Raw genomic sequence first — 17,510 nt, 5'->3', positions numbered from 1 at the left:
TAATAAAATAACACTTTGTACTTTTGTACAAATTGTAGCCAGTATTTAACTTAAAAAATGCATTTTTATACTCAACAAATAATTAGTATAGAAATGTAGACAGTTTTTAAACATTTTGTAACTACTTTATAGTTAACAATGAAAACAAAGAAGGTATTTAACATTTAAATATTTCATAGTCAATATTAAAAATGTAGACTCTATTAAAAATTAATTATTATTAAGCATTAGTTATTATTATTATTTTAAAAAAGTATATATATATATATATATATATATATATATATATATATATATATATATATATATATTGTGTTATCGTTAGGAAATGCAAGGAGAATGCAATTGATTTTACAGTTCACATTACGAATGTCAGAGCATTTAACACTTAATTAGATTTTTATATTTAATGTTGAAAATGTTGTCAGCATTTACATTATTATAGATTAGGCTCTGTTCCCTCATCACCAAAGGGTGATGTTGATCAGCACAAGGCGTCTGTGAGCTGATGTATCAGAACCGAGTCGCTGCGCTTTTCATCTGAGCGCACTGTGATGCTGCTCGGCAATGCTGCATCAGCAGAAGTTCAAAAAGAGGTGGAGTCTGACTTTACATATGTGAAGTGTGCTGGTCTTCACCCTCCTTGTGTTGTGGCATCACCAGTGATGGGGCAGTTGAATGGGTGAGACAATTGGTCTAGCTAAATTGAGAGAAAATGGGGGAAAAAAAAAAAATTATAAAAAGGTAAGCAGCTGTATTTGATATGTATGACGCATTATAATGAAAATGTATTAAATCATAGGTAACAGAATGAACATGGTTTATCTTAATTAGCTCTGCCACTGTTAAACAGAGAGTAAATTAAATTGGCTGCCAGGGCTCTGCGGTCAGTCTGGAGCTACAGACAACACACACATTTAATTACCAACACTTTCATGTTTTTAAGGGCAGAAGATAAGTGCTTGATTATGGAGGGTTTATGGGATTCTGACATTTAATGGCTCTTATTTGACTTCCATTTAATTTTAGAGAAAGAGAAAGAGAGAGAGAGAGAGAGAGAGGTAACAGACTGAAACGCTTGGCAGCTATTGTCTGCCAGCATTCCACCATTATAAATAGTCTCCAACATCGCAGCACTATTATCAGCTGCAGATAACACAACATGCATGACCCACTAACTTCTCTGACCTCAGATGCTTTAACCACAGTCAAACTCAGCACAACATATCTAATGAAAAAGGTATAATGGTTTAAAAAATGTCTGGCACACCAGGACCACAAATACATTTATAGTACTGTATTTTCCGCACTATAAGGAGCACTTAATATCCTTTCATTTTTCCAAAAATCGCCAGTGTTCCTTTTAATCCAGTGCGTCTTATGTATGAATTTTACTAGTCAGGTATTAAGTAGCAGTAAAGAGCGTAAACTGTGTATAGCTGGACAGAGCATTGTCGCTCAAGTGAAGCCACCACAGGTTGAGCGCACACTGCTGTTCGGTTTCAGAAAGCCGTGTAACCCCACCCATCCCCATAGGATTCAATGGCAAAACAGACAACTTTCAATCGTGTTTTTTTCTAATATACTGTAATTCTACCTCCTTTATTTAAGTGTAACAGCTAGTGTAACCTCTGCTTATATTGTCAAATTTTTATATCCCTACAGAATTTGTTTTGTAAAAAGTTATTCAGCTCTATTTAAAAAGGTGTGGTTATTGTAAAAGGGCTAGAATGTACACCTAGCCGGGGTGAGACCAATGACTGTATGGGTGGGACCAACTATGTGAGCTCTGTTTATTTAAATGAGTATGATCCCTAAGTATGTAAATTAGCTGTCTCTCCACAGTCTTTCTCCCTCCTCTGGTCTCTACTGCACAGACTCGGGTTTCAGGATCGTCAACATGGCAGAAGGTTTTGGCTTAATTTTTATTGAATGAATGGGAACCGCGACACGGCGTCCATCTTTTTTTTACAGTCTCTGGTAAAGACACTCAACTGAAACTCCTTTATAACGCTGCACTTCAGCATAGTTCTCCAACACCAAGACTCGAGCAAGATTAGCATTAGCCACTAACCGCAATTTTCCATTTCAGAGGTGAGTGTTATCAGCCTGTAGCCTGCTGCTAACCCCGGCTTACACTGCTGGACCTGAATGCATTAGCATTCCCCGCTAACCACGCTAAGCGCTAGCTCTTTCATCGTTCAGAGGTGCGTATTACCAGTGTGTAGTTTACCGTGTTAAAACAAGCTACATGGGACAAATCACTAGCTATTATCGCCCTGGCATACTGGAACACTCAAGGTTCCTCAGTGTAGCGCTGTCAGGCAGCATTAGCCGCTAATGGCAAGCAGTTGTTAGGCAGACCTAGTCAAAGAGGGTGGAGTTTCAGCCAGAGTGTCAGGCGCGAGGAACTGTTCGATTCGAATGTTCTGAAACACACGTTGATGAACAACTAAAGGAGAACGGCGGCAAAAAAAAACTTAAAACAAAACAAGAACGTTAAGAAGGCATTTGTTTTACAGAATTATATGAGTAAGGGAATATGTGATGTCATATTAATTACTGGTATATCCATACAGCCTTCATTACCGTCATATTCATTCATTAGTGCACACATTAGTTAATGGTGAGTAATTTAACCTTGAAGATAATAATATAAGATTCATTCATTCGTTCCTGCTTAACGCATCCTTACTCACTGATGAGTTCATCCCTAATGAATGCCTTAATTAATGTAATGCCATTAATGTCACCATTACTATAAAGTGTTATGGTGAAAATTCTAGGTCAGACTGATTAAGGACTTCTTTGTTAATTTATTATTTGATTGTAAACGTAAAGGGCAGGGTGCTGAGAAACACTTCTAGGAGACTCTGTATTTGGGTCTTCATACATGTGTTCCCAAACACTCTGACCACGAGGCTCCTGCCCCCCCTTAGATGATGTCAGAGGCAGCCCCCCAGCCAGTGAGTCAGGGTGGAGTGTCAGGGTCTGGATGGGGGTCGGGGTCTGTCAGTCAGTAGAGTGAAGACACCTCTAAGTTTAGACTTCTACTGGCAGCTTCATTCACTCCCCCACTCCGGCCCAGAGCCACTGCTGTCTGCTCCAGCCTCTCGGGTAAGACTGCTACTTCTTGCTCTCAGTTTTGACACAAATAGAGAACTATATATCAAGTCTGTGCCATCCTGAGGTAAATCCTTAGGTAAAATAGGTCTTGCTGAATGTTTTGTCATTTATGTTACTCTTTTTTTCCCTGATTAATTCTCTGTATCATGGTCTCCTGTGTCAGGCCTGTGTTCCAGAAGGGTCCTCTCAGCTGTCCTTTATCTATAAATAACCTAAACGTTTAGACTCATGCACTTCGGCGAACTCACAAACAGGAGAGCACTTACGCAAGAAAAAATAGACATATATGTTGCTTTTGTTTGGTGTTAAATGGTAGTTTTAATTTTTATATTATTTTTTTACTATACAGAAATGTAGTGTTTTTAATTAAATTATCATAAAACTGTTTACAAGGTTTAACTTCTAATCTACTTTAACCATAGACTTGTATTTTAGCCCACAATTCGAGTTCTTCACAAATTCTTTGCTCTCAGAAATACATTAATGCATAATTAACACAAGTTTCATAGGCCCTGCAATAGAACCCTATGGGACTTCACAGTATATGCCAAACTAAATGGTTGCCCAATAATTCACACTACAGCAGATTCTGCTTTAGAATTAATAACTGAATAATGAAATTACAGGGTTGAAGAGAGTTCAAGGGGGTTAATGAAGTAAAGACTACTTTAGGTACTGTTGTAATGAAATGGTGGTTTAAACAAGTTTTGCTCTCTCTTAATGCTTATGGCTCTAGAATGGAATACTGTGTCAGATTTACCACATTAACATGTTATTGCTAAACAACATTTTTATTAGCTCCAGAAAAAAATATTAAACCACTTAAAATGATGTGTTGCTTTGATTTTACAAATTGAAAACCTCTGGAATATAATCAAGAGGAAGATGGATGATCACAAGCCATCAAACCAAACTGAACTGCTTGATATTTTGCACCAGGAGTGGCATAAAGTTATCCAAAAGCAGTGTGTAAGACTGGTGGAGGAGAACATGCCAAGATGCATGAAAACTGGTGAAAATCAGGGTTATTCCACCAAACATTGATTTCTAAATTCTTAAAACTTTATGAATATGAACTTGTTTTCTTTGCATTATTTGAGGTCTGAAAGCTCTGCATCTTTTTTTGTTATTTCAGCAATTTCTCCTTTTCTGCAAATAAATGCTCTAAATGACAATATATATATTTTTTTTGGAGTTTGTGGGAAATGTTGTCTGTAGTTTATAGAATAAAACAAGAGAGTACTGTTGTAAATACCAATGTGCCCTGTATCCCCTATACTTTTAAAACAAATAAAAATTCTAAAAGCATCTAAAAACACTCTGCTAGAATCTGATTCCTTTTGTGGGCCTGCACACCATGTATTTAGGGTTATAGATTGTCCTCAGATTCCTTTCATCTATGTTTTTACATAAGGATTAATCTACAGTTACAGTAGATATAGGAATCACCAGCATAAGTGATCGGCACATCACTGTATATTTGTTGTTCTTTTGTATTGTTTAAAAATTTAAGAAAGCCTGTCTCAACCTCCAGTAATTGGTCCAAAATCCAAAAGTCTGAACCACCTAGAAAAGTGTTGTCATACTGCAACCACCCTGACCATGGTTCAGTTGAACTCTTTTGGTCTGCCCAGTTTTGGTCCTTGAGTCTGAACTGTGGTTTGTGGCCCCTTTCACAACAAGTTTTGCTCTCTTTAAATGCTTATGGCTCGAGGATAGAATATTGTGTAAGATTTTCACTGTAACATGAGCACAAGCCTCTGAAACTTGAACTGGGGTTATTATCGGTGAATAAGAATGATCTATAGAGCTCAAAATTATTTGTTATTTTGTGATCAATTATATCACAGTCTGCGTTCTTATTGTATTAGGTGTATAGCAGGTCTAAAGATTCTTGTTGGGAAAAGTAACTAAAGGTTTATATGGGAAACACAAAATGTCCCCTCAATAGAAAAATGACCTAAAGTTCCATTACTCACATACTGTTCACTCTTAATTACCACAGATATTCAAATGTAAAAAGCATACTCACGATAAAACGTCTGTTAAACTGCTACCTGTTAAACATAAATAACACAATCTTCTCTCTTGGCTAGACTGGCAACACACACACATACACACCTCTTTCCAAGCATTTTCCAAAAAGGTGTGGAATATGGAGCTACACTAGTGTTTATTTCTTAAAAGCCACAGTTAACTCAGAACATTACAATATTCTAGTTTTAAAAGCATCAAAACTACCCTGAAATATTATAAAACAGTAAAAAAAAGACCTAGTCTGCCAGACATTACCAGCATTTAAAAATGAAATGGTTTAATCATGATTAATTTCAGAATTTTGTGGTGATTATTGCAATTATTTTGTTTAAGCAAACTACACTTGTAAACGTAACAGGCCCATTATAGAAGGCTTAGTCTTAAGGAGAAGAAAAAGTGTAATTAGTCACTTTAATTACAAAAATTACAAATATTAGATTCATCAAACAGATTCCTGTTTAATCCAATGTTTTTTAATTGACTGCTATCTATTAAAATGTCCAGCTACTGTATTTTCCCTGTGCTTTGTTGTTATTCATGCAGTTGATTGGATTGGCCTTGAAGTTGTGTGCATGTCTTTCACAATCAGCTTAAGAGGACGGTGTCACCATGGCCTCACCAAGTGACAACAACACAGAGGAGGATCAGAAGGTTCCGGATGAAGATGAAACTCCTGTGGTGAAAGACATCCAAGCCCATTACCTACGCTGCCCTTCTCCAAGGTCATCTATCTGTCCAATAACCTGCTGCTCACAACATTAAAATCCCCATGTAATTGGTGTTGAAACTGAAGCTTGACTCTCTAAAATTGCAGTTATCTAATAGAAGGGAAATATTATAAATGTAGAATACAGTATACTGGTTCATCTGTTGTAAAATTAAGCTTCACTGGGTTTCTTTAGTATAGCACTGAAACATTGCATTACCGCTACAGTTTTTCATAGGCTACATTCACATTACAAGTCACATCATCTTGACGGTTGACATTCACAAATGTAAGCGTTCTGTATCTGTGTGTAATGTGAACGAATCTGTCTCGGAAACGTCTCACATGTGCACATTAATACATGTATAAACGTTGCGTTCTTCACAAATAACAAAAAAAGTCATATTTGAGAGACGACTCGTAGCTTTATAAAGGGAAATGGATGCGTTTGTTAGCAGCTCATATGCGGAGCATCTTTTGCTGGAGTGGAGATTAAACAGCCAAGGCCATGAACTCACAGGTTGACGTAGACACAGAACATCTCTCTGGCCTATTGTATTTACCAAAGAACAAGAAGGAACAAGATATTTTTTTCTACTGAGGCCTGTGCTAGTCTTCACTCTTTTGGTGTAGAGTATTGCGATTGATGTGACAGTCCTAGGGCAGGCTAACTGGCTCAGCTTAATTTGTGAGACAAAAACAATTTTTAAGGATTTTTAACACTGTTAGGGCTTTTTTTTGTTTTGATGTTCTCTCCAAACATTTATTTCTTACAACCATAGCATCATGATATTTCGCACTTTCCTTCTACAGTTTCTCCATGATGTCAGACCGTTTCTCAACCATATCTGACCGGTTCTCCATGATCTCTGGGTCAGATGCTGAGAGCATTTTCATGGAACCCATTCACCTCTCCTCAGCTATCGCTGCCAAAAAGATCATAAATGAAGGTTGGTACATTTTGTATGAGAGAGGTGAGGTAACACCCCATTAAACAATATATACACACATATACAATATATACTATCCCATGGCTTTTGTATGCCAGTGTACTGTAAGCATTACAAGATGTATGCCTGGTCATTTGAGTGATTGTAATGCTCATCAAGACTTTTCTATTGCTTCATCTTCTCAGAACTGAAGCCCAAAGATCTAAAAAGGGCCTCAACCCCAGAGAGCATGCTGGAGTCAGCAGAGCAACTGATGGTGGAGGACCTGTACAATCGAGTAAAGGATATGATAGATGATCGCAGCCTCTTTAACACTCCCTGTGTGATGGACATCCAAAGAGCTCTGGTTCAGGATCGACTGGAGGCCCCACTGAACCCAGTGGATGAGGTCTGGCCCAACATCTTCATTGGAGAAAAGTGAGACTTAAGACTTTTATTTTGCATTATTTAACTTAAGAAATTTGGTTTGAAAGTGGGCTTTACTAAATATTTTTTGATGTTTGAGAATAATATTTTTTTTATGCAAGCAACCTGCACTTGTGTTGCAACAATGTTGGTTAGAAAGCTTATAAGTTGCAAGTTTAAAGCAGCAGTCCCTAAGTTTTTTTTTTTTTAAAGCTGTAATATACATTGTTAGGTAAGGACAGAATTTCCTAATTAGTGGTTTCAGTGTCGACACAACAATTCCTTGAATGTACAAGTGTAGTACTAGTTTCTTTTATTTTTGATGATTATTGTTTACAGCCAATAAAATCCCAAAAATATGTGTCTCAGAAAATGACAATATTATATAAGACCAATTGGTACTTTTGGCATTGTGGGAAGTGTGCCAAGTCCTGCTGAAAAATGAAATTCACATCTCCATAAAAGTTGTCAGCAGAGGGAAGCATGAAGTGCTGTAAGATTTTGTGGGAAAACACTGCACTGACTTTAGACTCAATATAACACAGTGGACCAACACCAGCAGATGACATAGCTAACCAGCTATTCAACCACCTGGACCATCAAAGACCAGCTTAGACCATCTAGAAAAACCTGGCCTTGATCTGGATTTTTAGCAGGGTGGTGTAAATGTAGTAACTTACTACACAATCCAGTGATCAAACTTCTCCTATGATGAACAAAGTTTGCTTTTATGGAACACAAAGGATAAAGTTTGTGAACTAAAAGAAAAAACTTAAGTTGTGCTCAACACTTAACACATTTCATTATTGTTCCACAGATCAGTAGCAGTCAACAAAGCTCGTCTGAAGCGCCTTGGAATCACTCACATCTTAAACGCAGGCCATGGGACTGGGGTCTACACAGGCAACAACTTCTACCAGGGATTAAACATCACTTACATGGGCATCGAGGTTGACGACTTCCCTGATGCTGACATCTCTCCACACTTCCGAACATGTGCTGAGTTTCTTGATGAGGCTTTGCTGACTCATAGGGGTGAGTAAGAGTGAACACAACTCATTCGTATTGGACATGAATCAGACATGATTCATAGTCACAAACCATAAAAAGAGGTAGAAGCTCAATTGAGGCGTTGGAGACCACCAACATCTTGTCATGTGGGTAAATAGTAACACTAAACACTTACTGAGTATAAACAACTAAGTTATTTCAATACTATTCCCATTTCAAAGAAGAGAGTCAGACTTGTTCATGTAATGAATAAGCTAATGTAACATTTTTTTCTTCTATAGTCATAAATAATGGTAATTAGACTATAGAAAATAATTAGGTGCCTTTAGCAAAGAAAATAAATAAATTACAGAGCATTTGTGAGTTTGGCATTCCTCAAAAGAAGGTATTACACTTTGCCATGTACATAAAATGTGAAAGAAGCTAACATTCAAAAATCGAAGAAAGTAAGAATGACACTAAGACCAAAACTGGAAAATGGAAATCTTTTTTTTTTTTCAATTATTTTTAACTATTTTACACATACACACAACAATCAGCTGCTGTTACGCTATCATCAAACATTTCCTGACTACTCTATACTGGCCCTACGAGCTGTTTTTGACATTCAGAAATCCCAAACCCAAAGCTTGTAAGAAAAATGTCTCTTTGCTGCTCTCCTAGAACTGTCTGGTGTGTTTGCACTCCCAGATGTATAGTGAAAATATTTGGGGTGGCACAGAGATTTCAACTCTTGTTTAAATCCTGCAAAACATGCCACATACCACTGCCATAAAAAGACAACAAGAGCAAAAAGCTGTAAAGATGGTTCTGCTAAAAGCACAATCCAAGCATTTAAGGCCACTTCTGGTAATGTTAGTTAGACTTTTAAAGTTTCTTCATATTGCTGTAGTGGATAAAAACACAACATACTTAACATTTTTTTGGTCTAAATGTCGTAGACCCTCTCAAATAAAAAAATCAACCCTAACCCTAGAGATTGCTTTTGCAAACAAAGGTAACTCAAGAATTTAACATAACTGTAAATTGATAAGATTCGTTCATACTCATTGGTCATTATTAACAATAATAATCTACCAGAGCTAAAGTTAAAACAACATTTAACATGAGTGTCATGTATGATTCTTTGCGATAGTCTCTAGTAACCTATTTTCTTGCTATTTGACTTGATTTTGAGTTTTCCAGTTCAGGAAACCAACACTGTGTTTAAATGCTTTTAAATTTTTGTTGTTCTTTAAAACTGTATTGTAAATAGACATCATATAGATAAAGTAGTTATACAGATATTTGCTGGATGCAAATAAAAAAAATGTTTATTTTCTTTTTGCACAGGGAAAGTGCTGGTGGACTCCATGATGGGAGTAAGCCGCTCAGCAGTGTTGGTTGCTGCTTACTTAATGATCTTTCATAACATGTCCATCATGGAAGCACTGATGGAAATCAGAAAGAAACGAGCAATCAACCCCAATGAGGGCTTCATAAAGCAGCTGCGTCAGCTCAATGAAACCTTGATGGAGGAACGAGATGAAGATGACGACGATACTCTCAGTCAGTGCTCCGTTATTGACGCTCTGGCTCGCCTAGAAGAAGAAAGCGTGTTTGGAGTCAAAGCGAATTCCATCATGGTGGACGAGGAGGAGGACACTGGCAGTGTTATGAGTAGTGTCGCCTCATCTGCTGCTGCCGCTGCTCTGAAGGCAGGCATTCTTGGTGGACCAAATGGACCTGACCAGAGGGCAACTGCAAAGGATCCTTCACTCCCTGGGAAAGATGGCGAGTGTGAAGATGATGACGTGGACAAAATGATTCAGGAGTGGCAGAAGAGGAACGAGAAGTATCAGAACGAAGATTGGTGGGAGGCCCAGTTGTTGTGTGAGGATGGGGATAACGAGTCTCTTGCAGAGGTCGGAAAGTCTCCTGGTCCTCAGCCTGATGATCTGGAGAGTGTGACCAGTGAGGATGTGCAGATGCTGAAAGATCGTATCAAGCGCCGGCCTCGTCGACCGCCCAGTGACTCTGTGTCCACCACAAGCTGCAGCAGTTATGCAGATCTGTGGAAGCAACGTCTCAAGGAGATTGAGGAACAGGCAGCTGCAAGGTATCGCATCAAGGAACGAGATGAGGACACATGTAGTGAAGCAAGCCAGAGGAAGATAGATGATGATCTAGAGAGTATACTCTCTGACTCAAGCTCCATGTACAACTTCTGCCAGAAAAACAAGGAAAACCTGACCCCTCTGGAGCGATGGAGGATCAAGAGATTACAGTTTGGGTGGAACAAAAAAGAAGCAGAGGCAGATGGCAAGAGTGGGGAACAGAAGGAAGGTGAGGCGGAGACCCCTGTTCCATCTTTAGAGGATGTCAACATTACAGCTTATCAGACTTGGAAGCTGAAGCAACAGAAAAAATATGGTGGTGAGGCGAACAAGGACGAGATTCTGGAGATGAGTCGCGGAGAGGACTCCGCCACCGCCAAGAGAAGGCAGCGAAGAGAGGAACTTTTGGAGCGCTCCAGGAAAACTCTAGAAGAGAGTCAATCGGTGTGTGGCTGGGAAACTGAAAGCTCTGTCAGTAGCATTCCACTATCTGCTTTCTGTGCAGGGGCTTTTCCTTCTGCAAGTGTTGCAGGAGACGATAATATGTCTGTCTTGAGTGGCAGGTCATCCGTCCTTTCAGGCCGTAGCACACGCTCCCAAGTCCCTGTCCCTCCTGCCCCACCTGAACCACCTGTTCCAGTGCTGGGACCCAACGGAGAACAAATGGTTAACATCGCAAACATCCAAAACTGGATTGCCAACGTAGTCAATGAGACCCTCATGCAAAAGCAAGCTGAAATGGGGATGACGGGAAGTCTCCCTCCGTCTCGGGCAGGATCGGTTTTCAGTCTGGGTGCTGGTTCAGCTGTAGGACATGGGGTGGATGATGACAAGTCCTCAGTTCTCAGTGGATCATCCTACTCCAGCGCGTTACCCCGTTACCCCAACAGAGCTGAATCTGTGCTTTCTGCTGGCAGCAGGTCAGCATCTGTACTATCTGCAGGTGTAAGAGCGAACTCTGTTCTATCCGCTGGTGGAGCGTCCAATCTCTCCTCAGTTTCTAGGTTAGGCTCCCGGAGAAGCAAAATCACTACCACCAGTGTACCTCTGTACAGCTTATTCCAGGACCAGGTAAACCTGCACAAACTTGATACAATGGAAAAAGAAATCAAGTCTGACATGAGAGAAAAAATGGCTTCTTATGAGCTCAAGAAGATTACAGAAGACAACAAGCGCAGTACATTATACAAGAAGAAAAAGCAAAAGGATGAGGATGAGGACGAGGATAAGGAGGGGGACAGCAGCCTTGGAAAGTCACTTGGATTTAACATTGATGGTCCTCCTGAAAAACCAAAACCCAAAAGAGATTTTGGTCGCTCAGGAATCCTCAACCTCCCTGCCTCGGCAAACCCCGACTGCAGTGTTGATGAATGGCTCCAAAATGTAAGACCCCCTTCAGGCAAGCCAAGCAGGTTTTCTGATGATACAGCAGAACCTCGCATGTCCAGGCCAACATATGAAGAACCCCAAGATATTCCAGAGTTCGACTTTTCAAGTCGCAGAAGCTCAATCGCAGCACAGGAAGGCGACGAGGAGGACTACAGCTTTACCTCCCGGTATGAAAGTTACAGAGACCATAGCAGAGATCCCAGTCCAGAATTTAGCAGCCAGCCAAGGAGGATGCAGCTTGGAGCAGAGGCCTCTTGGAATGGAGCTTCAGAGTCTAGTTATTACAGAACTGGGAGACATCTTGGTAGATATGAAACAGAAGAAGAGGACAGTTACCAGGAGTACACAGCAAAGCGCAAGTTTACTCATTCATCACGATTTGAAGACAGTGAGTCAACAAGAACGACCAGGACAAGCCAGAATGATGAAGAAGATGAGGAGGTATCTGCTTTTATTAATCAGATAAGACAGCGGGCGAGAGCACGAGTAGCTGAGGAGTTAGAAGATGACGAAATCCTCTCTGCATGGAGGAAACAAAAGGAAGACAAATCCAATAATAGTAATGACTCCTAACAAGACCCTTATTTATTTATTTGTTGTGGGACTGAATACAAAAGCACAAATTTCACAATTTTACTGCAGGCCTTTTAATTCAAATTAGATCCTAATGCTTAGGTTTCCAATAGTACAGTAGGGACTTGAAACACGGACATAACATTTTCATATCAAGTGATTTGTTTGGACAATACTTTACAGTTTTTTTCTTCTGTCATTATGAACCAAGCGCCTGCCACCATTAACAGTCCACCTCCACTATACCTAATATGTAACATTTTACTACAAAAATATTAAACAATGTTAAAAGACATGTTTAAACTCAACACTGAAACCACATAGATTTTTTGTACTGTATTTAGTTCAAGTCCTCTTTCTTGTATACCATTTTGCTATTGACTGCATGTGTACCTGAAACAATCGCTTTAAAAACTTAAAAATGATTATAGTGATTCTGTTTCTGTAGTTTTTGATGACAAAAACAACACAGTAAACAAAACCAATGCAGCACCTGGTTTCTGACTGATTACTGGACCTATAGATAAAGCATTCAGATTTACTGTCATGTACTTCCAGTATGAATTTGTTTAAGCTCCAAACTAAGGATCTGTAATAATTTTATTCATATTAGTGCCTGTTTTCTAAAATTGACAGAACAGAGTTTTACCACTGGAAATCATGGGGTCAGTGTAGCTAATTCTTCAAACAAAACACAGACACTGTTATATGGACACAACGAAGACGATTTTATTTTGTTTAAACCCTTTCTTTAACCATTTACAGCTGCACTTTACTCGCAGTTTTGTCTTTTTTGTACAAAGTACATTATCACAACCTCCTCAACTAGTGCTGGGCGATATGGGAAAAAAATCATATATCACGATATGGAATTTTTTATATCACAATAGTGATATATATCATGATTTACCACATTTATATAAATAAATTATAAATAAATTAATAAACACGAAAAAAATTTTACTCACCGTTTTCATTAGTTTCAGTTAAGAAGAACTTTCACTTTCAGTTTTCGTTATTTTGTTTGTTTTTGTTAAATAAAAATAGTATTAAAGTCTGTGGTTACGATTTGGTGATTTTCACTTAGGGGTTTAGTTCACTTATGTTGCCAGCAGATTAGACATTAATGGCTGTGTGTTGAGTTATTTTGAGGGCACAGCAAATTTATTTTCAAACACAAGGTGTACCAGATTATAAGGTGCATTATGCAACAGTAGTAAGGAACAGGGGTGTCGCCATGTTTTCCTTGTGGTGGTGGCGTGAACTAAGTTAAGTAAAGCTACGTTAAGTAAACAGAACTTTAATTCTTAAAAAAAATATATATATTTTAAAGTGAAACGAGCACTGGATGTTAATCTACAGAGATTTCTCTCTTAAAAACTGTTTATTTGGGTGATTAAAGTGCTTCTCTTTATTCACAGAAAACTTAAATTACCATATTTCCACTAAGGGTAGGTGCAACATTAGCATTAGCTAGCCGCAGTTAGTGATAGTAAACGCTGCTCGATAGTGCTGCACTGAGGAACCCTGGGTATTCCGGTAAGCCAGGGCACTATCAGCTAGCGGTTTGTCCAACGTTGCCTGTTTTAACATGGCAAAGGTGAAGGCTACAGTTTGATTTACTCACCTTTGAATGGCAAAAAAGCTAGTGCTTACCGGGGTTACTGCTAATGCTGCTCCAGCAGTGCTAGCTGGGGTTAGCAGCAGGCTACAGGCCGATAATACTCACCTCTGAATGGCGAAAGAGTACTCCTCCAGTCTCCATGCCTCGGGCTGAAATTAAACTCCTGTATAAAGCTGTACTTCAAGCGGAGTGGCTTTACTGCACCTTAAAACCTGATCAGTAAAATTCATACATAAGGAGCACAAGATTATAAGGCACACTGACAATTTGGGGAAAATTAAGGGATTTTAGTGCCTTTTCAAGGCCATTAAGCCCTTTACGGAATGTATATAACCCCACCTTCCAGCATATCCTTAAACAAACTCTGTACCCACCTCCTTTTTCTCTGAGACCACTACACTCACAGGGAGGCCCGGCTCCCCACTCAGACAACAGAAAAGCAGAACCAGACTCCAAGCCAAAACTCAGTTTTTTAGTTTAAGGAATTAAGTTGTTTTACTCAGTTAAGGGGCGACTGTTTAAATATATACAGTATTGTGCAAATGTTTTAGGCACCTGTGAAAATTTGCTTTGGTGCCTAAAACTTTTTCACAGTACTGTAAATGTAAATATATGAATATAATTATACATATTAATGGAAATCTCACAGCTTTTCGCTCTCAGAACAAAGTCTCATACTAAATGGGAAAATGTGTTTTGATAACTTATAATCAAATGAGTTGAGCCATTATCTCTGTAAAACACCAGAGATAATGAGTTATTCTGTGATAATAACTCAAGTAACTCAAAACCACAATAAAAAAAAACTTATCACAGAAAAGAAAACTGAGTAAATAAAATATGCAAATCCACATCCCCTGAGGGTGCAGTACTCTTCAGTACAGTCTGTTTTTTCTCAGTAATGTGACACCAATGCTGCCTTCAAGTGCTGCTCAGAAGTTCTTGTTCTCAGAGCTCGTAAATACTACCTTAACTATGTCGGAAAACAACACAAACACTCTGGAGAAAATGACTTGTTTTTGTATACTTTTGTGTTTTTGTCACCAAAAGAAAGCAAATATATGAACAAAAAAAGCATTTTTCCAGCAGGTTGTTACTTTTACTACTTAAACAAAAAGTATGTTTTCATGCGTTTCTATTGGTTTCTACTACCTAAATAAAACAAAAGAACTGATTAAAACAATATCATATTAACCTCTGAAAATCAAGGCTCTATATAAAAATAAAAAACAGAATATGCGTTTACCCTTTGTATTTTACAAAAAACAGAACAGGGGTTTACTCTTTGTATCTTACATTTGCCAAGAAATTAACTAGATTAAATTTTTTTCCGTATTATTCTCAGCTAACAATTGGTTAGTAACGTTACAGTTAACTTTCTTAGAATGTTCATTCTGTCAAGTTTTCTGGATTTTTTTTTATGTAATTGCTGCAGCATCACTTGTTTCAATGTTTTAATTTTTAGTTTTGAGAATGTTATTTTTAATGTATAGTATTTGTTTAGTTGGGAACATGTGAGAAACATTCCAATTACATTGTGATGCAAACTATTCTTATATCACACATTTTTAGAACGTTCTTGAAACATTATTTCAGGCTAACCTTCCTGGGAACTTTTTGTTACATTGTTGGTGAACGTGCTTATAACGTTGTCTGTTTGTATTTGTAAAACTAAAATTCCAACTTGATCAAAGCTGTGTCTTTTTAGCCACAGTTTTTTTTTACTTCTTTAGTTTGCCACCAAAAAAGTTGTCTTTAGCATTGTGCATTGCTGTGGCATTGTTTTAATAAGCTTCTGCAATGTCACAATACTTATTTCAATCCAGTCTTGCATTAAGTTTTCACCAAGATCTTGCACTGATGATGTCAAGTTTTGGATTTAAAAATAAGGGAAATTTACCACCGCCCAATTTTAGAGCCTTCCCACTAGCCCAACCGAGGTTCAGTATCCCTTATATTTTAATATTTTAAGACAGGTTTACAAGAAATCTAAAATAACCACCTGTGAACCACTTACAAACAAACTACAATTAGATGATGAAGATCAGAATCTGCGTTTGTTGACACTGAAATGCTGTAGACATTTCACATATATAATTCTTATAATACAGCCTAAATATATATATATATATATATATATATATATATATATATATATATATATATATATATATATATATATATATATATATGCTTGAAGTCTTCACTTTTTTTGGCAAGAATGCCCTCTCTCTCATTGCATCCATCCATCTCTCTAATTTGTTGTTCCAGGGTTGTTCCCGCTGTCTGCACTAACCTCGCAAGAACTGCCACTTGCCTTTCAGTTTGGTGAGGCACAGGAATGTTTTTTTTTTATTATTATTTTAATATAGTACGGAAAATGTATGGGAAAATACTAATACGGGAGGACGGTGGGAAAGAGGGGTAAAATACGTTGGCCAAAACGGGAGTCTTGATAGGTATGAGCCTGCTGAGCAAAGCTTTCTCCAGCACATCCCAAAGATTCTCAATGAGGTGGCAATCCATGTGTGAAAACCGATGAATTCTGGCATTGTTATCTTGGATATAGGGGCTGCAATGATTAGTCGATATAATCAACAACGCCAATTATTTAAATGTGTTAACCACACATTTCAATGTCTTTAAATCTCCTGTTCAGCTGTTCCTATTGTTTTTAGAGATGGAGGACATGGTAGAAATAATCGCTAACTAATTTAAAAAATAATCAGATTAGTCGACTACCAAAATAATCATTAGTTGCAGCCCTACTTGGAATATGCCCGTGCCATCAGGGGAAAAAAAATCCATTGATGAAATAACTTGCTCATTCAGTATATTCAGGTAGTCAGCTGACCTCATTCTTTGCGCATATTTGATATATTTTCCCATAAATGGAACATAATTCTATCTATCTCTGCCATCTCTGTTTGTTTTCTCCGTTTTTAGTTCCCCCTGTTGTAAAAAGAAAATGAAAGATGGGTTTCCCCCCACCCCTCATCCGGGGTACAACTCCCCTACGTGTTCGTTTTGATGGAGAGAGTCGCAGACAGGTGGAGTGAAGTTGAAAGCAAATCAAGTATTTATTACAAAATACTGAATTCAGGAGAACCAATACATACAAGACAGTTAACAGCCGTCCCAGTAAAAGTTCTGACCCCCCTCTGATCTGACTCCATGTTTATACCCCAAATGACGTGAAACCTGCTGATGAGGCGTTGCTAATGATTAGCTCATGTTAATATGCATAATTTCACGTGTTAGGACTCAAGTTTCACATGTCTGGCCGGACCACTAGTGTTTGGCCTTGACTGTGTCCAGCCAGACAGTGTGGCATTGTTTCAGGAATTGGACAGTGCCGCCCTGTTCATCCCGAAGTCTCCTTTGTATCAATTTAGTTCGTACAGAGTGCACCAGTCGATGATTGATGGCCGTTAGTTAGGATCATGCAGTGACCAAAATGCCTTAAGCGTGAGCTAAACAAGTCACACAATAGATTTCATATGTTATATGCTAATATGTCAGTAACACGTGGTTAGTACGCCATACAATAGATCCTATGTGTTAGTTAAATGCCTTATGTATCATGTGGGTTA

The 17,510-nt window shown here is 38.3% G+C and overlaps 1 protein-coding gene across 1 annotated transcript; it reads left to right on the top strand.

Moving 5' to 3' along the window:
- Window positions 1–2,982: 2,982 nt before the first annotated feature.
- dusp27 (dual specificity phosphatase 27) lies at window positions 2,983–12,782 on the top strand. Its single transcript, XM_049469864.1, has 6 exons — window positions 2,983–3,117; window positions 5,753–5,885; window positions 6,683–6,819; window positions 7,005–7,236; window positions 8,042–8,259; window positions 9,568–12,782. The coding sequence occupies exons 2-6, from the start codon at window positions 5,773–5,775 to the stop codon at window positions 12,291–12,293; spliced, it is 3,426 nt and encodes a 1,141-aa protein (XP_049325821.1). The 5' UTR covers window positions 2,983–3,117; window positions 5,753–5,772; the 3' UTR covers window positions 12,294–12,782.
- The last annotated feature ends 4,728 nt before the right edge of the window (window positions 12,783–17,510 follow it).

This window comes from Astyanax mexicanus, chromosome 21 (assembly GCF_023375975.1).
Source record: "Astyanax mexicanus isolate ESR-SI-001 chromosome 21, AstMex3_surface, whole genome shotgun sequence".
Taxonomy (NCBI): Eukaryota; Metazoa; Chordata; class Actinopteri; order Characiformes; family Acestrorhamphidae; genus Astyanax; species Astyanax mexicanus.
The sequence above is the reverse complement of the archived record's forward strand: the minus strand, read 5'-3'. Positions and strand labels throughout refer to the sequence as shown.